At 38.5% G+C, this 12,650-nt stretch overlaps 1 protein-coding gene across 1 annotated transcript in view; it reads right to left on the bottom strand.

Moving 5' to 3' along the window:
• The window catches only part of pcsk6 (proprotein convertase subtilisin/kexin type 6), a 70,728-nt gene extending 59,529 nt beyond the window's left edge, over positions 1–11,199 (bottom strand). The window contains exons 1-4 of the mRNA XM_026930802.3: positions 10,734–11,199; positions 5,839–5,943; positions 2,883–2,993; positions 96–239 (exon numbers count right to left, since the gene is read on the bottom strand). Of these exons, the coding sequence (XP_026786603.3) occupies positions 96–239; positions 2,883–2,993; positions 5,839–5,943; positions 10,734–10,895 (522 nt within the window). The 5' untranslated portion in view covers positions 10,896–11,199. The remainder of the gene's footprint in view (positions 1–95; positions 240–2,882; positions 2,994–5,838; positions 5,944–10,733) is intronic.
• Positions 11,200–12,650: the final 1,451 nt, after the last annotated feature.

Genomic DNA, 12,650 nt, shown 5'->3' with positions numbered 1-12,650 from the left:
ATCCAGCAAAATGACTCCCTATTAGACACACTCCATAGATTGTGAAAACTTATGCGATACAAAGTGCACTACAGAAGTAGTAGGAAGCTGCTCACATAGTTTTGGGCCAGATCAGGATGGTTCCTCTCTATCCCATCATCTAGGATGGTGATGACAACATTTCGGCCTGTATAGCCACGCTGCCAGGCTGCCAGGATGTTCATTTCAGAGCGACACCGGCTGTTTTTATCAGTGCAGTGCTAGAAAAAAATAGCAGAAATTCCATTTGAAGTGACTCCGGATTTCAAAGATACCCCAAAGTCTTCATAACTCTGATACATGCATGTGGATTCAATTCAGTGTCATAAAGCTTGAAGACAAACACAAGTGCAGCTTTTCTCATTTTATTAAATGAACACAGCAAATATAGGCAAAGAGTTTGCAAAGTAACACTGAGAACACAGGTTATATATCCAGGAAGTAGCGTGATTGCAAACATGCAAGAGTCATTAGTAATCAGGTCATTGCGAGAGGGGAAGGCTGGATTAACCGCTTGGCTAGATTAACTTCCTTCTTAGACTGCTCCTCTAAAAGCACAGTTTTGTGTAACTAAGCTAAGAGTAGATAGCTACTGTACTGCTCTTTAAATAACCTGGACTTTCATTCAATCTTTGCAAACTCTCACTCCAGCATTTGCCTTTGACATTTTTGTGCCTTCTGCTTTTCCTGTTTAGTCTACTTAATTTGACCTCTGTTTGTTTCCTGATTACCCACACTGTAACACACTATAACTCTGTTATATTTTATGCCTGTTTTCCCATCGCCTGCCTTTCTGCCTCTCCTCATTTTGACAATCATTTTGGTTTGTCTACTTTGGATGGTTTTAAAAAGAGCTGAACATATACTGTACCTGCATCTGGCCACTATTCATGACACGTCTTCCTGTGCATTCAATAGTTTTATTTTTAATAAATTAATGAGTTTAACAAGAAATATTGTGCTCATTTTGCGCATGTATATATATATATATATATATATATATATATATATATATATATATATATATATATATATATATATACTGTATATGTGTGTGTGTGTGTGTGTGTATATATATGTATATATAAGTCATGCTTTATCATTAAATGTCTGCATATTCCTACCGAATTTTCTAAACCAGTCTAAACCAAATCTACTTGGACTAAAACTTTAAAACAAAACTCTAATTAACCTAATTTAATTTCAGAAAATGTGTGCAATGGTTCACATCACTTTTGCTACAGAAAAAAGAAAGGCTTGAAAATTTTATGGTGCATAATATTCACCATATTAACCATAATGCTAGAACTAATCTCTGTAAACATTCACATTCATCACTCTTCACTTGTATTGTGTGAAACCAGTTACACTGGATACAGTCCGATACATAATTGCTATATTGAACTGATTTCTGACATGATGTACTCACTATATAAGCAATATCCATTTGTACATAAGTCTTTAATCATTCTGTGTTTGTAAAGGAGAATACATGTCAGTGGCTTGCCTTGTCTTGAGATAAGATTGCATTGTTAGGCACACGTTTCCAGCAACATTTCATCTTTCTTATCTTATCATTTTTGTTTGGTCCAAAATGACACTGTGAAGGTTGCTGGAAGACAAAATTACTTATTGTCATGGTTTATTATCGTAGTAATAAAGGGACATTTTAGCTACGCCATACACATGAACACAAAAGCATACAGGAATTTGGATATACAAAAGATAGAATGGTCAGATTCATTGGTCAACCTATTTAAAATTGATTTGTGCAGTCCAGCTATTGAAATTCTGAACAGACAATGGCTGTTGAGCTTTGTATAGCAATCCTCTATAAAGTTGCTGTGTTTAGCTCTAAGAGTGTCCTAGAAATAATAGGAGCAATCCAGAAATTTACATTTAGGCAGAAAGAAAATAATTAGCAGAACTAACAGAGGCTGCTAAAAAATGTGTGTGTTTGTCTCACTTTTTCCGCCACACTATTCATATGACTAACTGAGTGTTAACAAAACAGTGGAGATATTAATTAATATGGCAATCATTTAATCACTTATTTGCCGCAGTAATTAACAGTGGACCTTTAAAAACACTCACACCTGATGATACCTGTGAAAAGTATTATTAATACATTGTGATTCTGATATCATATCCCCCAGACCTAGCATAAAATATTATATGCCTTATGACACTGTGGTGACTGCTGTTTGTTTCTGTAACTGCCCTATTACTTTCAGGAATATCCTGTATAACCTTGTAAGGCAAAATCAGAGGAAATACTTCTGTCAGGCAAACTTTTTTAGTCTGGTTACCGTTTTTACTTAATATACTACAATGGGCCTCACTTTCCATTCATTCAGTTTTTTTATCTAGAGACACTGGATATTAAATTGGATAATAAATTTATTTAATAAAGAAATAACTGGATAATGAGATATTTAGTACTGATATTTAGAAACTATACTTGTGAAGCAAATTGTATGCGCTTGTGAACAATAGGTAAGTTTGAATCTGTTTAAGAAATGTTAGGTAGGAAATAGATGCAGGTAGACTGAGGCAAAAAATGAGGCACTCCTACGCCTACTGAAACCTAAGGGTATAAACATTAGCATAAGTTGAAGTGCTCTTGAAATTTTAAAAGAGTTGGTAAAGAGAGGAAAGGCTTCTCAAAATTTTAATTGGATATTGTCTCACAGGTAGCAGAAGGCTCTAAAATGTATATACTAATGTATAAACCAAGAAGCATATAAATCAATACTAGTTCTAGGGACCACATAATCAGTTAATGATATTTTGTTTAAAGGAAAAACACACACCTGTGCATGGCATATGGTCTGCAACTTATTTGTTACAAATGAAGTACTTACAATATACCACATGTTTAACCACTTGGGATCATTGAAATAGATGAAGTTGGGGTTGCTGCGGGCATGGCGTTTCACTCGAGACTTTACTGTTTGCTGCTGGATCCAGTCCACCTGAGAAAACAAACCCAAACTTCATGTGTAACAGACAAAAAAAAATAGGAACGCCTTTCAAACAATAAACCTCTGAAACTTCTGAGACCCTACATAACCACCAGGGATAGTGTATAACACCTGAATGACCCCTTGTGCACGTGTGCACGCATGCACAAACAAAGTCACATAGTGACGTATGACACCGTATTTGCCATAAATACCACCATCATTCCAGAACATTTCCTAGAACCTTCAATCCGATACCAGTGCAGGTTCCAAACATATATAACTAGCATTCTATTTCACTCCTCCTAACCAGCACAGGCATCAGATAACATCTGCCAACGTCATATGGAACATTACTCACCTTACGAGCTCAGACATGACTCACACCACTGGGAGGGGTGATGTTAACTTTGTACAATCTGGAGCAGGTGCATGATGACGTCCAGGTAGCGACAGCACAGACTTCCTGGAGTTGTAAACTTTTTAAATGAGTAGGAGTAGGAGCTAGGCAGCTCGTCTACAGGTTAGGGTGATGACGATCACCACTTAGTGGGCTCGCCTCTGCTTAGACAAGGGAGCAACCCTGTGTCTTACCCCATAGCAAATAAACAGCTGTTCTGAGGATTGAATTGTTGCAGTCTGGTCCATATAAAACCACAAGGCTCATAACAGGCACAACAAGGAATCATCTGGCGACCAACACACACAAAGCAAGCTTACTGCCAGAGCATGCAACTCCTTAAGTTGAAGTATTTTCAAAGACACCCAAAAGGCTTGTAAGGATCAGTCTGAGCAATCTCTACAGACATCGCTATGACATGTGGTACCCTGGTTGAACCTGGTCGGCAAACAAATTATATCCAATACATGCCAGGGTGATGGGATAGTCAGCATTCTCAGTGATTCCAGCTTCATACCAATGAACTATGTGACCTGCATTGGTGTTATGAAGATCTTCCATGAATTCTCAGGTTTGATATACATCTGCCACCCATAGCATATGAAACGAAAGGAACTACAGGAACTGGTTGAACCTTCTGAAATATAAAATTGGACAAAAACTGCCACCGTTGACAGTTGGCAGTGGAACTATTGTGTATTTATCCCTGTGAAATGCTCCTGGAAGTCACCATCAGCTGAAAGACCCTCCTAGATTGTTCATTTGTTTAGAAAGTAACTCCTACCGCTTACTGGGATTCTGGCTGTGCCTGATAGTCATCCCGAGGCCTGGGTGTTTATGACCAGTTAGCTATTTAGACTTATGAGTTTGGACTAGATTCATTTCTGAGCCAAGATCCAAATTCCCCAGCCAAGCACAATGTGTCAACATTACCATCGCTGCACAGTCAACACACTTCCTTGATGGGGTCAAACCAAAGCAGTAAACTACCCACTCAGTACAACATGAACTAATCCAAACTCAAGTGTATTAAAAAAAAAAAAAGTCTGTGTGTGGAGGGAATGCCCACTCCAAATCTTTTTGTCCTCCATGGGATAACTGTCTAAGTATAATTGAGGATTATAAATAACACTGAAATGAGGATTATAAATAACACTCCTCTCCTCTGTGTATGACTCCTCTCACACTGGCCTATAATGATTTAAACACGAATGGTTCAGCCTATATTTTAAGTATAATATATCATTCTGTACTCTTTCTACCCATATACATTTAACCTTTAACCTATAGATTTTTACCATGTTTTTGACAGTGTATCTGCTAAAGTTTGTAAAAGATTTGTAAAATCTTACAGATAAATGTAATTTCTGTTGTCAACATTGGATACATTTCAAATTGATAAAACATTTGAAAATCAACTCCCTTGTATGGAAACCTTGTATGGTTTGTATGGTTTGTGATAGCTACCAAGTCTGTCCTAATAGGCAAGCCATCAAGCAGTGTCAGGTAACTAGACCATCAGGACATTTCAAATGAACACTAAAGAGGAAGATACAGTGCACAACAATACACCCACAGCCCTGTAGTTAAATGCACAGCATTACACGCCACTAGTTAAATGCACTTGACCAAATTCAATTAGGGAGAAATCAGTGCCACTAAATAACAGCCTAATAATTATCATTACACTAATTGAAAAAGTCACCCAGGCATGGCCAAAGCCCCTCTCGGTAATGAATCTACTTGAATTTGTAAATCGAATGACATTACCTTGAGGAAACAAGCATTCTGCTAGCCGTTTTCAAGAAACCCTTTATTATCACCTACCCAATTAAAAATAATAAGGAGTGCTTCCCTGATTACTGTCTCACAGTCATAAAGCTGCCAAATTTTAGAGACCATGGAGGTGCAGACTCATAGAACGGGTACCAACCCTATTTATATGCATGTTCTATATCCTGTTATCCCAGCCGTGTCAGATAAAACCACTGGCGACAACAGTAGGATATGCAGATATGGTCGTTTAGTGTGTTTTTTTTTTCAGGTTAATGGCTTCGTTCAGCAATGAAGCAGCACAAGCCTCTTGCCTGAAACTTGACATCGATGAAATGGGTTACTGAGTATTTGCCACACGACTCCAAGCTATGGAGCACGATATGATCAGAGAGGTTTTGCAAAGCTGCTCACCAACTGAGCAGCACCTCAAGTTTTATTGCTCCTGAGAGCCTGGCTGTCAGGTGGAGATAATCTTGGCGGGAGAGGGGCAACTTCCTGCCCCTTGGAAACAGCTTAACTCTGAATGCCTGGCTACACTGTCAAATAAAACTGTGGATAAGTAGATGCCCATCTCCCTGTCATTTTAATGAGCCTGGAGCTGCATTTATATGTGTGGAATAAAAAAGGGGTGCAAAGTGAAAGATGGGAGTTTGCATGGGCTCTAGGGAAGAGATGACTCACCTTGGGGTCCATGTGAATGAAACTGTGTGTGCCCCTGGTGGCGAAGGTAGATCTACGCACCACATGACTGTGATGGAAATGGTAGTGGTCCTCCAGACCGCCAATCTGAGAGCAAAAAACAAACAGTTACGCAAACAGGAAAGCAATCAAATGTAATCAGAAAAGGAGCAATGAGGTAAAGGAAGTTAGCCCTGACAAAAAAGCTTTACAAAAAAAAAGATGGGGATGTAAATAATAAGTAAAATCAAATGAAAGGTAAAGAGATCTCAAGATGCTGGCTCAAACGGCCATTCTAAAAGTACAGTAATAGAGAAAATATAGAGTGAGCATATGGCAATCAGTGGGTGGTGTGAAGTCCAGCAAGTCTGAGCTTTCTCTTATAGTTTAATGAACTCTGTAACATCTTAAGCTGACATTCTGGCATTAGTTAGCCAACGTAATATTATGTATAATGTACCAAAAAACAAGTTCTCTTCCATCTGAAGGCTTGTGATGTTAAATAATGCACTCCAGATGAAATGGCTAAAAGTGTAGGCAGGAATGTGTGCACATGTGCATCTGGCAAAGTGCCTTTCCATCAGTGTGTGCAGACTGAGATCATATTTTCTCTTTTGTTGACTTTCTTTCTAACTTTGCTGGCTAGTCGTCAGCATAATGTTCACCTCGTGCACAGTCTAATCTATGGAGATCTACATACTATAAGCAACAATTAGCGAAACAGAAATCCCTTGAAGCTATAACAGTAGGTTTATTCTGTGTTTGTTAATCATGGCATCAAAAACCTCCACATCGTGACTTGAGATAGGGGAGGAAAAGTTGTTGTGAGCTCTCATGGCATCTTAAATGTCCTGTCATCTAGAATACACATCTGTAAAGCTCAGCATGAAAAGTCATGGCTTAAAACGCATGTGAATTTGATTATGAATGTAAAAAGCACATTTCACAGAAGAGCATACATGTCTGGACATCTTACACTGCCTCCTACAAAGAACATAAACAGACTGGTAGACAGATATTTTTTCCTGCACGCTGTGGCATACCAAATCCGTCCATCACAAAAATACGGAATTTCAAAATCACAACTTTGAAAATTTGGGCTAGGATTCAGGAATTAGCCACACATTCAGTCAGCAATTGGTCATAGATACAAACAAAGCAGCAATGATTTCCACAACCAGCTGCATCTTTCTTGACTCTGATGATCATCCAAATGGTGTTAATTGCATTTTAATGCTTAAACTCTCAAGAAGCCCCAGAGGTTCCAAACTTACATTTGCCAGTGTTGTATCTACATACATTTCCTATTAGTTCCTCTGGAGCAACTGATATACATGGGTTCAAGACGAAAATATAAATAACTTGCTAGGAATAAGAGGCTAGCAACATCTTGTTTTGGGGTATGTTTTTGTATGTTTGCCTATTTTGTATATTTTGCCTAATTGTTGTGAAGCAATACATTGGGTGTGAGGTGGGAATACTCCCTTGATAAGACATGAGTCCAGTGCAGGGCACCATGCAAACAGAATTTCATACCTATAGTTGCTATTTATAGTCACCAGTATGTTTTTGGGAGATAGGAAGAAACCAGGGAATGTGGAGAAAACCCACACAGCCACAGGGAGAACATGCAGACAGTTGCTGAGGATTGAACTGGGCACCCTGGAGCTGTGAGGTAGCAACACTACCTACTACACCACCATGCCACCCTAGTAAACCTTTTTTAAGCAGCAAACTGAGTTATCAAGTGTGTTGTATGGTCTGTATGAAGTGTATCGGAAAGTGGAAATCTTTAGAATAATCCCAAATAGAAGAATAATCCCAAATGGCTCCTTATTCCCCATATTTTGCACTAAGTTGGGTGTTAGTTGTGTTGTTTTATCGCCGTGTACACTGTCAGAACCAGTTACGTATCTTACATCTAGCTTTCTTCCTCTACGTCCACTAAGTCAGGGGTTCTCAAACTTTTCGCAGCCAGCAACCCCAGTAAAGTAAACTCCATAGACCTCCTCAGTACAGATTTATTTTTATGAATATAGTCTTATTCAACTATTCAAATATTACGCTCAATAGTTAAATGTGTACAGTAATATTCAGGATTTTTAGTTAAGCTATAGATCTTTTTATACCTGAAAGTTTCTCGCATTGGACACATTAGGCCAGTCAGTGACCCCATTTTAAGGGCTCAACATTCTCTCTAGCTAGAAACCTTAACTGTTCAGCACGAAAACGTGCTTATTGTGCTTATATTTTAAATAGCCACACTGTTTACTGTAGGTGTCCAGTGTAACAGTCAATTTGATTGGCATGGCAGCACGAGTCACTTCACTACTTTACTACTCTCACTAATTTCTACTACTCTCACTAATTTTTACAACTCTTACTACTTTCTTTCTTACTTATCTACAAGACTACCTGAATTTCCCTTCGGGGATTAATAAAGTTTATCTTATCTTATCTTATCTTATCTTATGATAGACACAGCACCTCTGCAGTCTGGTGTAAAATGAATTTAAGAGGAGCAGCAAATTGAATGACGGCTAATTTTAATAATAATAAGCCAACAGTATTTAATTATTATTTAGAAATTGACCATAAATCAAGTTTATGTGCACAGAACTACATTATAAATAACAGCTGATAAAAATTCCCCAACATTTCAAGGGACCCCATGTAGGGTTGCAACCACATGTTTGAGAATTTATATATTAGGTCCTTGTTGACATTCTTTATAGGCTGGCTTGATATTGTTATTGAGTTATTGAGGCTTAACCACATTCATTTCACTCTAAAAAAATTAAATTTACAAGACAAAATTTACAGCAAAATATTGTTTTATTATTTTACAATGTTGTACTGTAAATGATGCACAATGCACACTAGTTTACAGTAAAATATCAGAAAAAGCAACAAATCTAAGATTTTAGTTCACACAAAGATAATGAAAAACAGTGTATTATTTTGTGTCCATTATTTTAGCGACTATTTTAGGCGAACACAAAGTGTCTTTGATGTAAGTTTATATGCTAGTAAAATCTTTGGTTTAGTGAAATGTTTCTTTCAGCTAGTTGAGGGAAGTGGTGGCTCAGTGGTTAGGGCTTTGTGGTACAGCTCAGAAGGCTGTGAGTTCAAATCCCAGTGCTGCTATGGATATGTCCTTAAATAAGACTTGCTTGTGCCTCAACTGTAAGTCACCTCATCTCAGTTTTATTTGTACAGCACTTTTAACAATGGACAATGTCACAAAGCAACTTTACAGAAAAATATAAATTCTGGATATAAATCTTAAATTTGCACATTTATTTATAAACGTATCTCTAACAATTTATTTACATTTATTACATTTATTTATAAATGTATTCCTTACGAATTGACCCCTAATGATACTTTAGATAAAAGTATTAGGCAACTGAGCAAATGCAAATGTAAACATAGGACACTACGCATGTTTTTATTTACAGTACATTACTGGAAACCTACAATGATATATTGTAAAAAAAAAATGCTTACTGTAAAAGTATTAAGCTGTAAATATTACAATAATTTATTGTAAAATTAATGTACTTTACTGGAAGTAAATCAGTGTAAATTATAGAGTAAGTAACTCAATAATAAATATTGTAACTTTGATAATGGTGGGTTGTAATTTCCACCACTGTAACAAAACCAAATGTCACAGATCCCTTGGTTATGCTTCAGAGACCCCTGTGTGCCTCCAGACCCCACTCTGAGAACCACTGCTCTAACTAAAGGTACACATTACGTACCCATGAACATATTGCACAACCCCAGTGAGAAGCTTTTGTACCCATAAAGGCAGTTTAATAGCTGTTTTCTAAAGGCTGTTCTCTTAAAAAGCTGCTTACGGACAGTATCCATTGTTCAAAGGGCTACATAAATAAAACTGGATAACTGGATATTCAGTTCAATTCAATTTATGTTTTATTTATGTAGTCCTTTGAACAATGGATACTGTCACAAAGCAGCTTTCCAGAAATCTGGATATAAATTTTAAATTTATCCCTAATAAATCCCTAATTCTGCCAGAGGTGGAATGTGGCAAGGAAAAAACTCCCTGAGACAACATGAGGAAGAATCGTTGAAAGGACTCGAAATGGAACCCATCCTCATCTGACAGAAGGTTGTGTTTAAGGTTGAAGATTACTGATCATTTAAATCATATGGTGGATAATTCCATGATTAGGGTTGCATTAATCCTCTGTAGTGCTTAAAATAATAATAATAATAATAATAATAATAATAATAGTCATCATCATCATCATAAATTCACATATTTACAATATTTTTTTTAAATCCATTTATTTCTGTAAAGCTGCTTTGTGACAATGTCCATTGTTAAAAGTGCTATACAAATAAAATTGAATTGAATTGAATCATCATAAATATTCAACACTGATTTTATTGTAAAATTAATGTACTTTACTGGAAGCAAATCAGTGTAAATTATAAAGTAAAGAACTCAATAATAAATATTGTAACTTTGATAATGGTGGGTTGAAATTTCCACCACTGTAACAAAACAACATGTCACAGACCCCTTGGTTATGCTTCAGAGACCCCTGTGTGCCTCCAGACCCCAGTCTGAGACCCACTGCTCTCTATAGTACACCTTATTTACCCTCGAACATGATGCACAACCCCAGTGAGAAGCTTCTGTACCCATAAAGACAGTTTAATAGCTGTTTCCTGAAGGTTGTTCACATGCACACACACACACACACACACACACACACACACTGGAGATATTTGGGATTGAGTTTCAGATGGAGCACTACAGCAGTGTTACAGTAGAGAGCGTTCGTGTAACATCATCATCACTTGCTCAGATGATGAGAAGTGGTCTTTATGGTAGTAAAGTGCATTTAATAAAACCTTACCTGCCCCAGGTTTGTAAAGCCATATCTTAAAGCAAGTTTATCAGCCTCTTGTGATCCTCCTCTGATCCGCACAGCCCAGTGATTAGTAAAAACGCTGCGAGACGGCGACGTTGTACACTTCAACACCAAAGTGGACAACAGGAAAACAACAAACCAACGCATTTTTCCCCCTTTCTTTCTGTTAACTTTGTGGAAGCGGCGCGTGAAACAGCTGAAATCCACAAAGCTCACCAGAGCGCACGAGCGAGCGCGCGGCACGAGCGGCGGCAATAAACGCGCGCGTCACTTCTCCTCAAGGCGAAACTGCTCGAAAGAGACATGACACACTGACGAACGCCCCTTTACTATCCTCAATTACTTCCCATTCAGGAAGAATACAACTGGGATTATAGCAATAGGATACAATTCTTAAACTGAAGTGAGCGTCGAGCGCGCGCGCACGCACGCACGGACGCACACACACACACACACACACACACACACACACACACACACACAGAGTAGCCAATCAGGCAGCGTGCAACGAGTAAAGAGCGCACACTTCACGGCGCGTGCAAGCGCGTGTGCCAAACCTGCTTTTTGGTAGCCTTTGGGGTTTGAGTTCATCTTTTGGGTTCACATGTGCACAAAAAAATAAATAAATAATAATGCTGTGTCATTGACCCTAGATGGTTAGATTAAATCCTAGTGTAGCTGCAGTGTAAATAGCACTAGATGACACCAAAACATTAATTCACTATCAACAGCTCCACAGATTATCCACTAATCTTCTCACTGTACATTTAGACAATTCAAGCTCTGATTAACTGAATTGCACTAACTTCATTTGTTAGTCCAAAGTTCAATCCATCCATCCATTTTCTGTACCGCTTATCCTACACAGGGTCACAGGAAGCCTGGAGCCTATTCCAGGGGACTCAGGGCGCAAGGCAGGGGACACCCTGGACAGGGTGCAAATCCATCGCAGGGCACAATCGCACACACACTCTGGAAAATTTAGAGATGCCAATCAGCCTACAATGTATGTCTTTGGACTAGGGGAGGAAACCAGAGTACCCGGAGGAAACCTCCGAAGCGTGGGGAGAACATGAAAGCTCCACACACACGGGGCAGAGGCAGGAATCGAACCCCCAGCCCTAGAGGTGCAAGGCAAGCGTGCACACATTCCACCACATAATTAGGGATGTGGCTGTGTTCAGCATGAACCAATCACATTCAATCTCATGTTCAAAAGTAATTATCATACAGCTGTCATCAATGAAATTATTCTGATTAACCCCAAATAAAGACCAGCTGTTTCTGTAGGATTTTTTTCTTCACATCTTTTTGGTTTCATCTGACTTCTGAAGCCGTGGTCTGCAAAGAGCTTACAAAGCCTGTACAGGGTCCCACTGTCGAAAGGAATCGATTAGGAGAGAGGTCCAATAATTTCCAAAACATTAGATATACCATGGAACACTGTGAAGGCCATCATCAACAAGTAGAGAAAATGAAGCACCACAGTGATATCACCAAGAACAGGACGTCCCTCCAAAATTCATAAAAGGACAAGACAAAACTTAACAGGGAGGCTGCATAGAGACCTACGGCAACATTAAAGGAGCTGCGGGAATATCTAACAAGTACTGATTACTCTCTGCATGTGACAACAATCTCTCATCTTCTTCACATGTCTGGGCTATGGGGTAGGAGGGCTAGACAAAGCCCTTTCTCACAAAAAACATCCAAGCTCAACTAAATCACCCCAAACCATGTGGCAAAATGTGTTATGGTCTGATGAGAACAATTTCAAAAGTTATATTTGGTGCCATATTTGGTGCCACATCACCAAGAGTACACCATACCCATGGTGAAGCATGGTGGTGGCAGCATCATGCTTTAGGGCTGCTTTTCTTTAGCCAGAACTGGGGCTGTTAT

This window comes from Pangasianodon hypophthalmus, chromosome 11, assembly GCF_027358585.1.
Source record: "Pangasianodon hypophthalmus isolate fPanHyp1 chromosome 11, fPanHyp1.pri, whole genome shotgun sequence".
NCBI lineage: Eukaryota > Metazoa > Chordata > Actinopteri > Siluriformes > Pangasiidae > Pangasianodon > Pangasianodon hypophthalmus.
The sequence above is the reverse complement of the archived record's forward strand: the minus strand, read 5'-3'. Positions and strand labels throughout refer to the sequence as shown.